This window comes from Antechinus flavipes, chromosome 3, assembly GCF_016432865.1.
Source record: "Antechinus flavipes isolate AdamAnt ecotype Samford, QLD, Australia chromosome 3, AdamAnt_v2, whole genome shotgun sequence".
NCBI classification, from domain to species: Eukaryota; Metazoa; Chordata; class Mammalia; order Dasyuromorphia; family Dasyuridae; genus Antechinus; species Antechinus flavipes.
In genome coordinates, this window is record NC_067400.1 from 460,186,549 (window position 1) to 460,206,558 (window position 20,010).

At 35.7% G+C, this 20,010-nt stretch overlaps 1 protein-coding gene across 1 annotated transcript in view; it reads left to right on the top strand.

Moving 5' to 3' along the window:
- MTMR6 (myotubularin related protein 6) overlaps positions 1 to 18,495 on the top strand; it is a 67,669-nt gene extending 49,174 nt beyond the window's left edge. The window contains exon 14 of the mRNA XM_051986565.1: positions 18,300 to 18,495. Coding sequence (XP_051842525.1) covers positions 18,300 to 18,317 — 18 coding nt within the window. The 3' untranslated portion in view covers positions 18,318 to 18,495. The remainder of the gene's footprint in view (positions 1 to 18,299) is intronic.
- The last annotated feature ends 1,515 nt before the right edge of the window (positions 18,496 to 20,010 follow it).

Here is a 20,010-nt window from a genome sequence, read left to right on the forward strand (position 1 = left end):
TAAGACTCTACTCCAAAAATAAAAGGGGAAGCCACAGGTAACCCTAGAGAATTTCTAAATTTAGCTCTTTACACTATTAATTTTTTAATTAAAGCCAGATGCACTGGCTCCAGCAGACAGATTTTATAACCACCAGAAGGTCAGTGTCCAGTGCGAGATCCACTATCTTTAGATAATCTCCAGCGGATGTGGAGAGATCCAGAAAGTGGTGAATGGAAGGGACCAGGTAGGTTAACTGCTTGGGGGAAAGGGTTTGCTTGTATCTGTATAAATGGAGAAGGAATCAGATGGGAGCCATATTCGCCTTGTCCATCAGAGAGAGACGGAGCAGACCCTTGACATGAAGAAGACCCAAGAAACATCTGGTTCCATCTCTGACTGTGCCCACCACTAAAAGAGCATGACAGTGAACATCAAAAATTGTTGATGAGACTACTGCAGGACTCAAAAACTTGCAGGAATCATTGGATTCCCTGACACATGAAGTAATGGACAATTGGTTTTGGACTATTTCTTGGCTGCTGAAGGAGGCGTATGTGTGATTGTTATTTCTATAGCCTCCTTCTAGGACTTATGGACATGTATAATTCCTCATGTTGATTCATGTTATTTGTTACATCACTACTAGCCTGTGTTATATAACTATGTGCTTGTATAATACCTCCCATGGTGATGGATTTGTGTATACCTGTTTCAATCCAGAGGAAACCTGCTAACAATATTTAGTTTGGTGTTCTCACCTTCCTGAGAAGTCAGGGAGGTTATGACCACCTGTGTTCTAAAACAAAAGAAAGCAGAAGATATAATAGGCCAGAACTTTGGAGAAATATACTTGAAACAAGATGTTAACTCAGTGGAATTGATGAGATAATTGTTCTCTAGTATACATATACTTAGTACTTAGCATGGTGATGTAATGGTTCTTTAGTTCACATATGCTCAGTATACTGTAATGATGTAATTGTAATAGGATATTTAAATGGGGACAAAATCAGACTCAGGGAGAGACTGTTTAAGACTGTCAGACTTAGGGAGGAGACTGGGTCAGACTATGACAGACACAGACTGTGAAGGGGACAATAAAGACTTTGGACTCTATTCTTGTTCATCCTCATGGTGACAATCCAGCTGAGATCAAGGCCCTTCTGAAGGACCTTCAGAAACCTAGCCCAGACATTACAATTTTACAAGTAGATATGAGAATAAAACATTAAAGGTGGTCAAAAATTAGCAATATTTGGGGTAATACAGGTTACAAACATCTTGACTGTGAAGATGACATTAAATTTCCTGTTTTAAACAGTTTGAACCAAGGGACTAATAATGCTACAGTTTTGTATTTCTTTTATACTATATATCTTAGCTTAAAAAATTGCACAATATATATGGGTAGTTCAAAGCTTAGAGCCTGGAAATTTTATAGTAGTAGGGTTATTGTGGGGAATTGTTATCAGTGATATATTTAGGGCAGTTCTTTAGAAGGTTAGACCTAAAGTAGAGGCCAAAGGAGAATGGAAAAATAGATAATTGGTAGCTATCTGCTAATAAGGATGGGGAAAGGGAAAAAGAAGGGGAAAATACAGGAATCTGAGAAGAGAAAATGACTGGCAATAAAATAAAGGAGAGCAAAACAAAATCTAAGGCATATCTGGTATCAGAACACTGAATTCTTCTTTGTGTTTTTCCTTCTCCCTATCTTCCTAATTTTCTCTTAAATCCTCAACCTCAGTGGGCAGTGATGAAGGAGACTGCTAAAGTTTAGGCATATTATTACATACCAAGTAGGGCTTTTCTGTTCAGCAGCATATTTCTAAACCTGCCTGAGTGAATACTTTTTATGGCTAGGATAACCTTTGATAAATTGGGACTGTGCATTATATACTGAACTGACTTTGTAATTTATATTCATAGATACATTTAAAAATAGGAATGGTTATCTTGAATGATTCTATTTCATTGAGTGTTGTTATATATTATGGACAGAGTTAATATAATTCAACTGTAGGTTTTGTGTAAATATGCTACTCCCCAGGTTGTCAAAAACCATTCATGAAACCCTTATACCTTAGAAGATTTCTTCAGGATGACAAAGAGGAATCTTCTAAGTGAATTTGTGGAAAAGGTTTATTTTAATACTTTGAAATTTTTAATCTCACTTTGAGACCATTTCTCAAATCACTAGATTATAAACCTAAGCACAAGCACTTAGTCACCAAGTCTTGTTTTACATAAATATATCCTATCTACAAGCTTCTGGGTCTCAAAAGTTAAATTCCCAAGTAGTTAGAACTTTTTGGATCAGTCTGTCAAAGCTTTGACTTTCTTACAAAATTATTCAAAAAAAGATCATACAATCTTTGGTTAAGCCTTGTTTCCTGTCATACTAAAATCTACCTCAACTCCTTGCTTTCAAGTTAGCATATGGGCCTCCATGTAGGTTTCTAGTCTTCAGATATATCTTGTTTCAGATACATCTCTGAACCAGACCCTATGCTAAAGCCATTTTCATCTTGTCTGTATTGTTCACATTTATTTGATTCCCCCATTTCTCCATTTGTTCAAATGTAATCATCTTTATGGGGCATGTTCATTTGAATCTCATTTGTAGCCTCATTGCTTCATCTTGAAATTGGATCACCCTACTTTTCATTGAATCTACAATTTCACTGGGGGTGAAATGCCATCTAGATGATTACAGTCTCTCTGCCTTCTCATTGGGGGCCTACAACTATTTTCATTATGGATTGTATGTGTGTTTGTATATGTAGACATACAAAAACAGACAAACTAGTTTGGCCAGCTGCCTAACAATGCCTAACATTTTTCATCCATTAATTTTTTTCAATGTGGCTAGTTAGATGCTTTTGCATTGTTATCTTTCACGGAGGAAGTTTTATAGCATTCTAGGACTCTATGTCATAATTATAATATTGACAAGTAATATTTGGAGAACTTTATTATGATTGGCAACAGAGATAGCTCACTTGACATGATTACTCAGTAGACTTTTGGATTCAACTTGCTTTCTATATTCAAAATGATATGGTAGATGCTGGTGATACAGACAAAATTGGGGGGAAAAATCCCTGTCCTCAAGATACTTTCATTTTACTTGGCAGTGGAACATATATTTAAAAAGATAAATACAGTATAATTTGAAGGAGAAAGTATCAATAATTAGAGCTGACAGAAAAGGCTATAGAATAATGTAGACTAAGACAAGCACATGAACTCAATCTTGAAACTAGAAAGTGAGGAGAATATGCATTCCAAGAATAAGAGAAAATGAATAAGAATAGGGAAATAGGCTTGAATGGGAGATCAGCAAGTAAATTCGTTTGACTGAAACATAGCATGTGAATGAAAGTGATATAAAGTAAATTTGGAAAGATAGGCTGAACCAATCTGTGGAAACAAAAGAGCAAGTGTTTATCCTAGGGGCAATAGGGAGCCATTGAAGTTTCTTGTGCAGAGGAACGATATAGACAGATCTGTACTTTAAAAATTGCTTTGGTAACTGAGGAATGAATCCATTTAGGGAGTAAGATGCAGAAGTAGATTACAGCTGTAGTTCCCAACAAAATGTAAAGAAAAACCATTGTTTTCATTGAACACAAGTACTCCATTCTAACCTCCTTGTGTGCCTTCAGTTGATATAGATCCGAAGGAAACAAAAGGATGTGAAAAATCAGTTCACCCCCACCCCCACCACCATTGTCCATCTTCAATTCAATTCAATAAACATTTATTAAACGCCTGTTATGTGCCAGGCACTGTGCTAGGAACTGGGAATACAATTAATATAAAGACAATCCCTGATCTCAAGGAATTTACAATCTAATGGGAAAAGACAACATAAATAGAGGCAGGAGCAATGAAAGATGGGACACTGGAGATAATGTGCAGGGAGATGTCTTGTTCCCATACAAAATGGCGTGAGCTGAGATTCCAGTTTCTGTCTTCCATAAAGTAAGTCACTTGGAGGAGTTTGATACTTCACCTTCCAGTCAGAAGGGAGAGGAAGCTGAAGGAGGTGATGTCTGTAATGGTTAAGTTATCTCAAATACTTTAAATGATTTAATTTTGTTATTGTTATTAAATGGTGCAACATAATTGTCCTTTGTCCAAAGAGATAAGATTGTTAGGGCTTTATTTATTTATTCATTCATTTGAGGGCACATAGGCTTTAGAAAATTGGCACAGTGAAATTGATGGGCAGTCTAAGAATGTTGGAGTCAGACAACCTCAGAGATCTACAATCTATCTTCAGAACTATGTACATTTTTAAATTGTTATTTCCTTTGCGTGTGTATTTTATATATATAAGAAGTACCATATGAATCCAGTCAAGGGAAGGGGAAAGGAGAGAGGTGATAGTATTGCTTACATGTATATTTATATGTAAATTTATGTAATCCTAAAATTTTTTACAAACCTTTTTGAATTTTCTGCTTTTAATATTTGTGTTTCTTTCTTTCTTTCTTTCTTTTTTTTTTTAAATGCCTCCTTTCTCTTTTGGCCTCCTCCCCCTCCATAAATATGAATTAATTTTTTCTACAGATTCCTGGGAAAATGCAGTGAGACTGTTGCCAATATTTAAAGGAGGGGAAGCGCTTACCTATGACTTAAGACAAAAGTACATATGTTAATGGGAAGGAGAGACAGGGAAGGGAAGGGTAACTTGGAGATTTTGCCTAGAAATATGATGGTGTCACCTCTCAGATTGTCTAAGTTGACAGGAAAAGACAAGGATGAATGTTGGAGGAGATGTGGGAAAACTGGGACGCTGATACATTGTTGGTGGAATTGTGAACGAATCCAACTATTCTGGAGAGCAATTTGGAATTATGGTCAAAAAGTTATCAAACTGTGCATACCCTTTGACCCAGCAGTGTTTCTACTGGGTCTATATTCCAAAGAGATATTAAAGAAGGGAAAGGGACCCACATATGCAAAAATGTTTGTGGCAGCCCTTTTCATAGTGGTAAGAAACTGCAACCTATGTGGATGTCTATCAGTTGGAGAATGGCTGAATAAGTTATGGTATGTGAATGCTATGGAATATTATTGTTCTATAAGAAATGATCAGTAGGATGATTTTAGAGAGGCCTGGGGAGACTTAACATGAACTGATGCTAATGAGCAGAACCAGAAGATCATTATACATGACAACATAAATATTATATGATCAATTTTGATGGATGTGACTCTTTCCAACAATGAGATGATTGATGCCAGTTCTAATGATCTCATGATGAAGAGAGCCATCTATACCCAGAGAAAGGACTGTAGGAAGTGAATGTGCATCACAACATAACATTCTCACTCTTTTATGTTGTTGTTCACTTGCATTTTGTTTTCTTACTTATTTACTTTATTTTTTTGACCTGATTTCTCTTGTGCAGCAAGAGAATTGTAGAAATATATTTATACATATTGAATTTAACATATATTTTAACATGTTTAAAATATATTGAATTGCTTGCCATTTAGGGTGTGTGTGGGAGGAATGAGAAGAAAATCTGAAACAGAAAGCTATGCAGGGGTCAGTGTTGTCAAATTATCTGTACATATGTTTTGAAAATAAAAAAGCTTTATAAAAAATAAAAATAAATAAAAAAATAAGAAATATGATAATGCCTTCAACAGAAATAAATACATTTGTAGTCTGGGTAGACCTAACAAGGAAAGATTAGTTATTGCTTGGACATGATGAGTTTGAGATGCTTATTGGAAATCTAGGTGGGGGGTTATTTGCAGGAAAGAGATTATTGCTAGATTTATAATTTTGGAAGTCATCTGCATAGCAATGACATTTTAACTCCTGAAATTGTTGAGATCCCCCTGAAAGAGGGTGTTAAGAATGAAGAAATGAATGAAAAGGTATTAAATGTTTACTACTACTGTGCAATTATAATAATGCATTCTTATTATTCACTCTACTTAATGATGGGAGTACAAATTCAAAAGTGAAGACAATAACTATAAGGAATGTGTTTTCTTTTCTTCCTTCCTTCCTTCCCCCCTCTCTCCCTCCTTTCCTTCCTTCCTTCCTTCTTTCCTTTCCTTCTTTCTTCCTTTCTTCCCTTCCCTTCCCTTTTGCAATTGGGGTTAAGTGACTTGCCCAGAGTCCCACAACTAGGAAGTATTAAGTGTCTGAGACCAAATTTGAACTTAGGTCCTCTTGATTTCAGGACTGGTGCTCTATCACACTGCACCACCTTGCTGCTCCCTCATCATTTCTTATAGAACAGTAATATTCCATAACATTCATATAACCATAATTTATTCAGCCATTCCGTAATTGATGGGAATCCATTTAATTTCCAATTCTTTACCACTACAAAAAGGGTTGCTACAAACAAGGAAGTGAGATAGGAGTTTGAAAACTGACTGGCAGTGCAGGTATATGAAAGAGATAAACACTGCCTGTCAGGCCTAAGAGTAATTTGGGACTTTGTGTGATCTATGGCCTAGCCTTTTAACAGAATGTGTGTAATTAAATCTTTAGCCGCTGATTGTGAAAAAGGTGGGTGAAATAGTCCAGGCATGGATGAGGTTTGGCTTTGCCCTTTCCAGAAGGAAGGAGGGAGCAGAAAGGACAGTCCTCCCTGCAGTGTCACCCATTAGTGTTACAGAGGGATGATGAAGGGAGAACTGGAGAGTACGGAGGAGATAGGTAAATAAAAGACATGGAGAATGTGGTGAATTAGAGGGTGAAAGCTGGATGGTGGCTTAGCAAAGGAAAAAGTTATTGGAACAATTTCCATAATTGCATTTTTCATATTAAGAATCACCTTATAAACATATATATTTTTTGTAGTTGTGTTGTTGACTTTTAGTTTTTATACTAAATAATTCCCTTTAATTGCTATTCATACTCCTTCCTTATTACAAGAAAAAATATTGAAACAAATCCTAGTTACTATGTGACAACACATCAGACAGCATATGTCTGTACATACTCTATTCCATGTTTTCTACTAACTTTTTTTTTTTTTAGTAATGAAGCAGTTGGGTTTAAGTGACTTGCAGTCACATAGGTAGTGAGTGTTAAGTACCTGAGGCTGGATTTGAACTCAGGTGTCCTCCTGACACCAGGGCGGGGGCTCTACCCACTGCATTATCTAATTGCCCCTCTACTTATATTTAAAAAGATATTTCCTAATAGCTTGGTTACTTTGTGTAATGAAAAATTTAGCTTGTAGGAATGGATTTAGTTAAAACTAGTATGGCAGAAGTTTGTAAGTAGAAAAGTGAGAGTTGCTTTTAAGAAGCAAGAAATTTGTATAAAATTATTTCTGTTTTGTTGTTGTTGAGTTTTATGGTGTCACTTCTTCTTCTTCACTAATCTTTCCTCATTTTTGCAAATGAAATGAAAGTATTTTTAGTTCTTCTGGTGCTGATGCACTTAAGGGAAACCACTGGAGTGAAAAGTCTGTCATTGATTATGAAGAATGAAAAACAAAACAAAACATGGCCTCAGTACCTAGATCCACCTGCTCAGCCTTAGGCTTTGTAATTCCCCTTCTCCCTCCAGATGATCTGAACATTGATATTTCATTGTTTGGATACTTCAGGTATTGATTGTTCAAGTACTGATATTTCAAGGATTTTTGATTTCCTCAGCCTCTGTGATAGATTGTAGTGCAGTGACTTGCTAAAGGTCACACAGTTAATAAGTACCAGAATCAGTCTTCAAAGCCATTAAACCCACTTAAACCCATTGTATATAGTAGTTACTTTTAATATATGTTGAATGAATAGGAGAATGAGGAAAATCACAGCAAATCTCAGTAGAAAAACAGCAAGGCCAAGAAACAAGTTTACAAAAGGAGAAATCTATGTATGCTTGGGAGAGACAGGAAGCTCCTGGAAAGGAGAAAAATTTGAGAATGCTGGAAAGACAGGCAATTAAAGAATCAATCAATGAATGAACATTAAGCACTTACTATGTACCAGGCACTGTGCTAAATGCTGTGTATACAAAAAGTACAAAAGACAATCCTTGCCCTGCCAAGGAATTTGCAATCTAGGGGAAATACAATCTAAAAGAAGCCTCAAGATTAATATGATTTTCATGAGGTCGGCCTTATGGTACTCAACTTAGTTGAGCGCCACAAGCACAAACTGTTGGAATCCTTACTAACTGCTAAGTAATTAGAGTTGATCTAATCTTACAAGAAGTTGTTTTGGCCAGAACCTGAAACAAGGTACTAAGTAGAACTAATCAAGACAAGGCTTGTGTTCCCACCTTTACTCATTGGACTCCACAAGTATGCTAGCTTCAAAAAGTACACTTTCTACACCACACCTTAAAGCTCTTTGGGCCAGAGAGCACTATGGGAGAAAACCTATAATCCCATTCTCTCAGAAGGTTCACATATAAGGCGAGACAGCCATTCTAGAATACACTTTTTTCTTCTTGGCTGGCTGATCGCGCTGGACTCGAAAGGAACGACTCTTGTGCAGAGAACACTTTAACGGACTTCAGTGGAGCTACACCAGAAGCCCTCTCTCCGCGTCAAGTTGGTGGCAGGGCTCCCCAGAAGGAGATAAGAGAGACCTTCCATCTCTGTCTTGGTTGGAGGCAGAAGAAAGCAGTGTCAGAGGCTGAAGGACAGAACCTTTGGATTTGGAGACATCCGAAGGGCTCCAAGCCTCTAAACCGGCTGCGCTCTGAGAAGAACAAACTCCAACATTTGAACTCTTAACATTTGGCGCCCAACGTGGGGCGCCAAAATGTTGTGAGCTTTTTCTTCTTAAAAAGCAGCCAGGTGATAAAAGTTCAGATCTTTTATTATCTCCAATATAGCCCGGTTAGCTTAGAGGCCTATCTCTCTGCTTGGTTCCAAGAGCAAGTCGAGATTTCACCGGAATGACATGAAGACTGGAGCTGGCTGGAGGCTGAAGAAAGCAGAGGCAGAGGCTGAAGGACCAGACCTTTGGATTTAAAGACATTCGGAGAGAGCTCTTGGAACCAAGCAGAGAGATAGGCCTCTAAGCTAACCGGGCTATATTGGAGATAATAAAAGATCTGAACTTTTATCACCTGGCTGCTTTTTAAGAAGAAAAAGCTCACAACAACAAACAATATATTTTTTTGCAAAAATTAACATCAGCCTTCAACTTAAACTTTTGACTACTACTCAATGCTCATATGCTTGGTACTGCTCCAAGTTCAGGAGAAAACTTTTCCCAAAATAGTCACTGCAAGGAAGGGCAGGATTTCTTTGCTGCTTGAGGATGATCTAGAAGATCTATAGATCTATAGATTTATTACTGCTTAAATAATTTGTCATTCAGTCATATCCATCTGGACCATAGAATACCAGGCATTTCCGATCTCAAGAGTTCATCTCTGATATATTGTTTAGCGTTTTAGTACTGGCCATGGAGTTTTCTTGGCAGATATTGGAGTGGTTTGCCATTTCCTTCTCTAGTGGATCACCTTTTATCAGAACTCTCCACTATGATGTGTCCATCTTTGGTAATCCTGCAGTTTCATTTACAAAATTATAAGGTCTTAAAGAATTAAAAATGATTTTAGAAGAATAGGGTTTAGAAAATAAGTTGCAAGATTGTCAGGTAAGTGTGAGTTAGATTCAAACATTAATTCAAGCATTCAGCTCAAGTATTAATTTTTACACAAAAGCCTTTCCTGATCTCCCTGCATTTGGCCTTCCCCTCCTCCATTTCTACTGATCTCTAAATTTCCTTATATTTATTTCATTTTATTCTGTATCTGCCTTTGAATGAATACAAAAGCAATGGTAAGTACTTATCCTGTACCAAGCACTGTATTAAACTCAAGTGATATACATAGAAAAAGAGACAATTCCTATTCTGAAGGTGCTAACAACCTTAATTGGGGGAGTTGTTCTGTACAATAATGTCCAACTCTCGTTGACCCCATTTAGGGTTTTCTTGGCAGAGATCCCCGGGAGTAGTTTGCCATTTCTTTCTCCAGCACATTTTATAGATGAGGAAACTTGAGATAAGCATGGTTAAGTGGCTTGTCCAATGTCACATGGCTAGTAAAGTGTCTAAAGCCAGATTTGAACTCAGAAAGATGTCTTCCTGACTCCATGCCCAGCTCTTGATGCCCTTGCATCCAATGTGAGGAGACATCAAGAGAGAAAATACACAGACATCTTGTCTGCTTTTGAGCTCCTTTTTATCTTTATATCTCCAGGACTTAGCCTACTATCTGTCATATAGGGATAGGGACTGAAGCTTTGATTTCCTCAATATAGAAAAACTCCTGGGTGAGGAAAATCCCTCTATCCCCCAAAGTCAGCATTTTTCTATAATTTATAGACTTAGTTGCCCAGAAAACAATAGGCTTATATGTATTAGTGGTGGGACTTGAATCCATGTCTTCTTGGTTTCAAGATCTTATCTCCATTATACCCTGCTGCCTTTTGCCTGACACAGAAGGAATATAGTAAATGCTTTTACATCCATTAAAATAAGGGCATAAAAAATAAATACTTGATCAAGAATATTGATTCTTAAAATTGAATATAGTTACTAATTTTATGAAAAAGGACAAAATGGATTTTAAATAATTTATAATTCTCTAGTTTTCTGAAGTTGTTGTATAAATTTTTTTCCCAAACTTTTTCTCTCCATCTTCCCTAAACACCACGAAAAATCTCCAGCTCTAACTGAAGATAGGTTTAAATATTTTAGTATTTTTTAGAACTTGGAACTCAAGTTTTTTCTTCTTCTTTCTTTCAATTCCAATATTGATGTGATTTAATAAGAATCTGGGTTTATAATGGAAATTCCTGCAATACTGGGCTAAAAGCCTTTTGCCAATTTGACAAAGGTTCCATTTAGATAACATCTTTTACTCTTTAGCCAATTTTCTAGGCAGCCAGAGTACCGTGCCACTGTTCTAGGAATCAGGCCAAGTGGATCTTTGCCAAATGCTTTCTAAAAGTGAAAGTAGACGGTATCAATAAATGTTTAATGCATCTTCTTTTTGTTGCTACAAGAGGCCCAATATTCTTTAAGAACAAGTCTTCTTTGCATGCTGTATGATGCGACATTTCTCCATGATTTCTCCTGTTGAATGTTTTAACCCACTTTCCAACTCTGCAGTGACTTGGTTTCTGTTTCCTCTTAAACCATCTGTTTCATTTTAAGTCCTTCTGATTTAGTGTTCATTTTCTGGTTCCTAGGGATTTGGGTTTAAAGTAATGAAATTTATAGCAGTGTTCCTTTCAGGATTTTTAAGTCCAAAGATTTGTTTCTTTCTCATGTCTTTCAAAGGAAAATAGAAAAGAAAGAAAAAAAGAAAGAGTAAAAGAAGATTTATCTGACTTTTTACTTTAAAAGCTTCCTTTTCCTGCGATTAGGATGCTTCTTCCAAACATACTTATTCAAATCACTTTAAGAAATAGATTTCTAATGAAGAGCAAAATGAGCAAATTCAAGAAAAGATTGTATGATGCAATATTATTTTAAGAGCACTTTTGTGCAACTAAATCATTGTGACTATTATAAATACCCAAATTAATTACAAAAGACATATCTATCTGCATTCACTGGACTGATAAATAGAAGTATTTCAGAATGATTTTATGTATCTATAATTATATGTATATATATATATATATTATATATATATATATATATATATATATATATATGTCTTGTTATAGCCATCTCTAGAGTGGGGGAGGGAAAAGAAAAGAAAAGAAATTCACATAACTTTATATTTAAAAGGATTAGCAAATTGTACATGATAGATTTTTAGTTTCATGTGCAATCATCTTTTTATCCTACAACGTTATGGAAATACTTGTTTTATTTTATAAATTAAAAATAAAAATTTTAAAAAGATTTCTGTCCAGAATGGAATTTGTGAAAATAAGTCATAATCTGTACATGCTTGGATCTAAAGATTTCACTGATATGACTATTCCCTCCAGAGATGTGGATTGCAATCCATCTATGCCTGACTCTCTTGTGCTACTCCTGTAAATCTTTAAAAGAATATATGTCTCTAGAGGGCAAGGACTTTTTTCACCTTTTCTCTGTATCCTCAACACTTAGCACTTAGTGCCTGGTACATTATAAATGCTTAATAAATGCTTGCTTATGTAAGATTAACTTGAGTAACTTGAAAACAGACTTTTCTAACCTATTTAAAATTTTTCCAAATGAAATTTTCAATAGGTTTTGAACCCACTGTTAACAAATATAAAAATATAGTACCTGTCTATTATTTTTGTGAGAACAGCCATGGATGATAGGGATGATAGAAGTTTACTAGATGAATTTCAAGAAAAACTATGTATTGTGAGTCTGTAACTGTAGCCACCAATATACTTCTTCCATTTGGATCTCTTTGTCTTAGTGAAGTCTTTTGTTTAGCCATTTAGCAAATATTGAACTCAGTTGAACTTAAAACCTAATTTTCATATCACTGTTTCACAAAGTGTTAAGCCAAGATATCAAAAAATAATGAAGCATATTCATATTCAATGATCTCACTAAAATATCATTATTTATAATTATCTAGTGAAAGCACAATTTCTGTGCTTTCATTAAAGCATTTTTAAATCATTATTTAAATCATTAAAATCATTAAAAATAAAACAATTTTGAAAATATTTCACCCTTAAAATTTTTGTGTGTAAAAGTTTTATAATGTACATCATTATTAGTAACCATAGTTCACCTGTAACATTTATAAATAAGTAAATATGTATTCATTTGGATATGCTAAAATTCCTTTACTGTTAGGGCACATAACCTAAAAAGTTTGGAGACCTCTGTGCTACCCCACATTACTTTTCAGCATGTATGTTGAGTTTATTTGAGCAGGTAAGAATTTTTCTGTACTTTTCATCTATTGCAACAGATGGTGGTACATAAACATTATTTATGGCTTTTTTTGTTGTTGTTGCAAATACGAATTAGGAGCATTGAAATATGGGAGGACCAAATGTCCAATGAAATGCCATTTCTTGTTGCCTTTGGAAGCATGGAAAAAAATCAACTCTATCCAGTCTTTTATTCATCTCTCCAGAAAAAAAGAGCCTGTTAACCATTCCTCCATTTAATTGTGATTTCCTTTTGTCTTCTGTTTTTCTTTATATAGAGATTGTTATAATGAATATGTTTCAGTTCCTGTAGTAATTGACCTACTTTCTGATCACTGGACAAATATTTCACATTTCGAATACATTGGCTATATTAAAGATTATAGATGGTCTAAAAATTATGGATTTTATTTATGAGAGGAAGAGAAAAATTTTTTTTCTGCTTTCCTTCTGATCTTAGCTCTATTTGTTTTATTTGTACAAAAAATAATTTTTTAATGTTGTTGAAATTTTCCATTTTATACCTTGTTCTGTACTCTATTTCTTGTTTATTCATAAATCCTTGTCCTATCCATAAGGCTGATAAGTAGTATGTTCCATATTCTTCTAATTTTCTTTTAAAATTTTTTTATTTTATTAAAAAAAAGAACAAAAAAATAGAAAAACAGAAAAAGAAAATAAAACAAAATAGAACATTGTCATGTGCCCAGCAGAACAACAGGGAGGATTCATAATATATAATAATAAATTACCAGATCAAAAAAAATTATATAATAGTAGAAAAAACTATATTTGAGTGTATATATTTTCTTTACTTCCTTATAGGTTATTCTTTTGTTCTCTGCTACACATTTTTTTAACTTTATTTTTCTCTTTTTCACCTCCCCCAATTTCTTCCAATTATGCTATAGTTAAGCAAGAATATATTTATAGATAGATAAATATAGATATCTACATACACAGAGACAGATTTTTCCTATTTTTCTAACTCTTTGCTTTAAATCTTCTCCTTAACTTACCTTGGTATTACTTAACCTCCCCTAACCCATGGATTCCTTCCTTGTCTTCTTCTCCTACCTTTTGCTCCCCCCCCTTTCTTTCTTTCTTTCTTTTTTTTTTTTTTTTTAATAAATTTTTATTGATAGAACGCATGCCAGGGTAATTTTTTACAGCATTATCCCTTGCATTCACTTCTGTTCCGATTTTTTCCCTCCACCCCTTCCCCCAGATGGCAAGCAGTCCTTTACATGTTGAATGGGTTGCAGTATATCCTAGATACAATATATGTGTGCAGAACCGAACAGTTTTCTTGTTGCACAGGGAGAATTGAATTCAGAAGGTAAAAATAACCCGGGAAGAAAAACAAAAATGCAAGCAGTTTATATTCATTTCCCAGTGTTCTTTCTCTGGGTGTAGCTGCTTCTGTCCATCTTTGATCAATTAAGGTTCTCTTTATTGAAGAGATCCACTTCCATCAGAATACATCCTCAAACAGTATCGTTGTTGAGGTATGTAATGATCTCCTGATTCTGCTCATTTCACTTAGTTCATATAAGTTCATATAAGTCTCGCCAGTCCTCTCTGTATTCATCCTGCTGATCATTCCTTACAGAACAATAATATTCCATAACATTCATATACCACAATTTACTCAACCATTCTCCAATTGATGGACATTCTTTCATTTTCCAGCTTTTAGCCACTACAAACAGGGCTGCCACAAACATTTTGGCACATACAGGTCCCTTTCCTTTCTTTAGTATCTCTTTGGGGTATAAGCCCAGTAGAAACACTGTTGGATCAAAGGGTATGCACAGTTTGATAACTTTTTGAGCATAATTCCAAATTGCTCTCCAGAATGGCTGGATGTGTTCACAATTCCACCAACAATGTATCAGTGTCCCTGTTTTCCCACATCCCCTCCAACATTCCCCATTATCTTTCCCTGTTATTCTAGCCAATCTGACAAGTGTGTAGTGGTATCTCAGAGTTGTCTTAATTTGCATTTCTCTGATTAATAATGATTTGCCCCTTTATTTCTTTATAAATTTTGGAGAACACTATATCTTTCATAGTATATATGAAGTGTTATCTTTTTAAATTTCTGCTTTCAGAATTATGAGTCCTCCTCCCCCTTCTAATACCTCTTTGGCTATTTTTCCTCTGTACCTTATTGTATAACATGATTAACATTTTTACCTTAACTTTGCCCCAATCTTACTTTTGAGCTACCCTATTGCTGATGTCAATCTTAACATATGGTATATATTTCCCATGTTAAAAAACAATTTGTCCATGTTGTTTCTTGAAATTGATCTTTGATAATTGGTTTTTATATGTTAAATTTTCTATTGAGTTTGGGTTTGGTTAATAGAAAGTCCTGAAAATCTGCAAGTTCATTGAATGCCTCATTTTTTTCTCATTTAATATTATAAATAATTTTTCTGGATATGGTATTTTTGGCCACAGGCCTAGTTCTTGTGATTGCTGGTATATGTGATTCCAGGAACCTGTGGTTTTTTTTTTTTTTATTGTGACTGCTGATAAGTCCTGTATAATTCTAATTGTAGCTTCAGCATATTTGAATTGCTTTTTTCTTATTCCTTGCAAAATTTTCTCTTTGATCTGGGAGGGTTGAAATTTGGCAATAATATTCCTATGTATTTCCCACAAAAGGATCTCAGTGAAATGATGATTGGTGGATTTTTTCTATTTCTACTTTTCCCTCTTGTTCTATAGGGGAATTTTCTTGTATTATTTCTTACGTCATTGTATCAAGGTTCTTTTTTTGGTTATAGCTTTCAGGTAGTCTCATTATTCTTATTTTTCTCTCCTTGATCTGTTTTTCAGATCTGTTTTTATTATAAGATATTTTGCATTCTGTTTTATTCTTTTTATTCCTTATATTCTGTTTTATTTCTTGGTGAGAAAAAAAAATTATGTTAAAAAAAAAGTAAAGTTAGGGGAAAAACTTTTGTAAGACTTTAGGATCTCTAATCTAATGCAATGACCAACGACAATTCCAGAGGATTCATGATTGTGTGGGAAAAGGTGAAGAGCTTACAGATTCTAAAGTAGATCAAGCCTTATAGGCCTCAGTTTTGGCTTCTCTGCAGTCACATGGGTTTAGATAAGGCCTGGACTACATTCCATTGTCCAATGAAGGGAGTGGCCGAAGAAGCTGAACATCACCTCCTCTACTACATTCCACTGATCAACTAGGGGAACAGTAGACTTATGTGACCATTCACAAGATGTAGAGGGCGGGATTTTGGAGGTTCTTTGTCTGAAATGTATAAAAGCTGTAAGCATTTTCAAGGCTCTGGCCCTATCCTGCTGAGAAATTTGGCTCACAGACAGGATGGGGTCCGCTTCTCAAGAGTCTAATAAATAATTCTGCTATGAGTGATCTCTGTAGTCAAATAGGTTAGGTCTTTTTGTCCAAAACATGATGAAACATGATATCTACCTCCTGACACAGAATTCATGTGCTCAGTATGCAGAATAAAAGATATGCTTTTTGGATATTACCAAGGTAGAATTTATTTTGCTTGACTCTGCATATTTGTTAGCAAAGTAGGTGGGAGGAAGGAAAAAGAGATTTTGTTAATTGGAAAAAAATTAAAAATAAATGGTAAGATTCTTAGTCATTTCTACTTCCTTTCTACTACTCTGCCTCTGTCACTGCAGAAATATAAACGAAGTCTTGGAGGGCTGAGGGCCATATTTTATTTTTCTTTATTCTTTTGATTTATTTCTTTCCCCTTCGCCAAGTATCCAGCCTCCTTGATAATGTCTCTTTACTTAATTGTGTTGGTCTTCAGACAGTTGGGATAGACTTGGCAGCATTATAGACAAAGCTTCTCCGGCCGTGGTAGAACCTATCACTACTGCATCCCCATAAGGAATCAGACAAAAGCAGCTAGGGGGCACTGTAGTTAGCGGTAAATGAACCTGGAATCAGGAATGCCTGTTTACTGGCTGTTTTACTTTGGACAAGTCATTTAATTTCTGTTTGTCCCAATTTTCTTATCTGATAAATGGGGATTTTAAGAACACCTACCTCTCAGGATTGTTACAAGGATCAAATGAGAAAATGCTTGTACAGTCCTTTGCAGACTGTGTGGGACGGGTGCAAGACCCCCTTTCCCATCTTCAGGTACCAAGAGAAAGCATTAGTCCCTGCAGGGAGAGGCCCAGACACACCCGGGAAACATCGAACTCCTGCCATGTGCTCCCGGAACCGGTCAGCTTCCAATTTGTCCAGGATTTAAAAAGCAACAGATCCGAGCTTTCTCATTGGATAGACTAAAAGGACGTAACCATTTTTGACCAATGGTCACTAATGTTGTCTGCTTCCTGTGGGTTGCATCACTTCCTGTGGGTTATGTCACTTCCTGTAACTTCACTAGCTTCCTGCCTCCCCGGGTTCAAGGTCTGGGAATACAGATCATGTGACTTCCTGAAACTTGAGGCCCAAGAACTCATCTTCCGGGCTCTGGGTATAGGGATCATGTTTCTTAGTCTCAAATACTGAGAAATACTTCATTCAGTCCCATTCAAGACTTTAATGAATTATTTAAATGCTAGCCATTATTAGTATTAGCTATTATTAAAATAAAATTTAAAAAATTAAAAATTTTGGTCGAATCTTTGCATGGTTGTGGAAATTAAGCTATACTCTTCAATATATAACTCTTTGATCAATTCATGAAACTGTTACAGCTAGGAAAGAACGGTTTCTTTCCTATTTCAAGTAATGTTCTCAATCTGTTGCTCTGATTGCATCACTCCCCAGCTCAAAAATCTTCAATATTTCCTAGTTGCCTTTGAATAAAGTCAAAATTCTTAGCTTTGCCTTCAATGCCTTTTGAAATTTGGCCCCAACCTACATTTTCCAGTCTTTTCTCACACTGTTCTCCCTTACCCCTAAATTGAGTAATCTAGTAATCCCAGAACGTTCCTTGTCCTGCCTCTCCTTTGTGCCTTTTCTCAGGATATTGTTCATACTGCCCTATTCCACTCCTCAGGCTGAGCCTTTCTAGGCCCAGTCCAAAAGCCACTTCCTCCGCATAGCCTTCTTTAATTCTCTCAGTAAAATTTTATCCTTCTCTCCTTTGTCCCAGCCCCTAATACCTCTCCTCTCTTTTGAAGCCATATTTTGTCTTAAAATATTTATTTGCAGGTATGTCTAATTCCCCTTTATTAGATCACCAACTTTTTGAGGATAGAAGCTATCTTTTTTTCTAGTCTAATCCTGTCTCAAAAGACCAGTGGCAGGAAACTTCCCCCTCCTTCCCCCCTCCCCCCCTTATGAAGATTGATACTCTGCACCTGCATTGAGGAGCCCAAAGAGAGGGCAAAGTTGGTGAGAGAAGAAGAGAGATCTGTTCTCTTCAGTCTTCCAGAGCTATTAAGTATTTTGGGAGTCTTCTAACTTCTAGTACTTCTTACCTTCAGCTTCAAGACAGAAGATAAATCATGTTAACCTCACTTCAGGTCAATGAAAAAAAAGAATTCTGGAAAAAGATCTGCATAAGAGGAACTGACGGTCCCCAGTGTGTCCCTATCTTTAGGTGATTACACAAAAGACTTTGGACAGTTTCCGCTTTGGACTCTCTGTTGAACTGAGTTACCTCACTCTTAGTGGTAGAGCTCCTTTTGCTCTGCACTGTTGGGTATATATTATCCTATGGATACTTCCTCTGATTCCTATTTTGCTATCAACTTGAATAAATGATTTGATGCTTGTTTGTTTGTTTGTTTTGTTTTATTTGCTATATGAGTGTTCATCATGGAACTGACATTTGGTAGGAAAGCAGTCAAGCCTTGGATCCAATCAGTGCTTGGGATTCTCCTTGCCTGTCAAGAAACGGCAATTAGGAGTTTACCTTGAACCAGAAAACTAAGTCCCTTCAGATCAATAATAATTAAGGAAGCAGATAGACATAATTTGAGGCTGGCACCCACTCTGCCTGAGGAGAACAGAGTGACCTTTGAAGAAGGATTGAGAGAGGGTCACTAGCTGTGTCTATTTTTGCTTCCCTTTGAGTCATGTAGATTGAGACAGCCTTGCTATATGAAGGAGACAGCCTTGTTAGACTAGCATGATGCCTTGGACATAAGAAAGCAGTAAATTTGTTGAATTGGAATTATTGAATTGATGTACAGCAACTAATAATAATAACTAGCATTTATATAGCACCTACATGTTAAACACTGTGCTAAGCACTTTACAAATATTATTTCATTTCTTCCTCACAATGCCCTTGAGAAGTAGATGCTATTATTATTTCCATTTTACAGTTGAAGAAATTGAGGTAGAAATTAGTGACTTGGTCAAGGTTACACAGCTATTTGAGCTTCTACCTATTTTTTTTTTTTTTTTTTTTCTTTTCACCGAGTAAGGAGCTGGAGACTGCCCAGTGGAACTTCATAGCTATCACATAGAATCTTGTTTCTAACTTACCTGACATGGTGCAGTGCTGGTAAGTGTTGAAAAGGGTGCAACATATAAATACCAATAAGGAATTGAGAATGAATGAAGCCAGTGTCAACTTGCTCATTTGAAACTGGAATCCCAGGAGTAGTGTGATGTTTTGGGAGTGTGCTCAGATTTCCTATATGTTCTTTCAGAGGCTGAACAACTCTACTATGTTAAGACTAATCTACAAATCAAATAAGAGCCAAGCAATCATCATATCTCCTTTCTCAAACAGAAGCAGAAAAGAAAATGCCAACTCGGGTCTTTTTTCAGTATTCTGGATTTACTTTGTGGATTGAAATTGAACTTGCCTATCCTGGAAGCATAGTGCATTAAAGCAATTTCATGAGGGAAATCTCTAACAATATTTTATTTTATTTTTTTTATTAAAACTTTTTAATTTTCAAAAGCTATGCATAGATAATTTTTCAACATTAACCCTTGCAAAACCTTGTATTCCAATTTCTCTCCTCTCCATGCCCTCCCCTAGATAACAAATGATCCAATATATGTCTGACAATATTTTAAATTATGAACATTCAGAGTCATAAAGCAAAAATTTAAAAGGCTTTATTAGGAATTTGCAAAACACTGATAAAATGTGAGAGTCATGTGGGAGAATTAAGGTTGGGTTATCAGGAAATACATGTTTTATCCTCAAATATTTACAGACTTATTTTTTCCCCC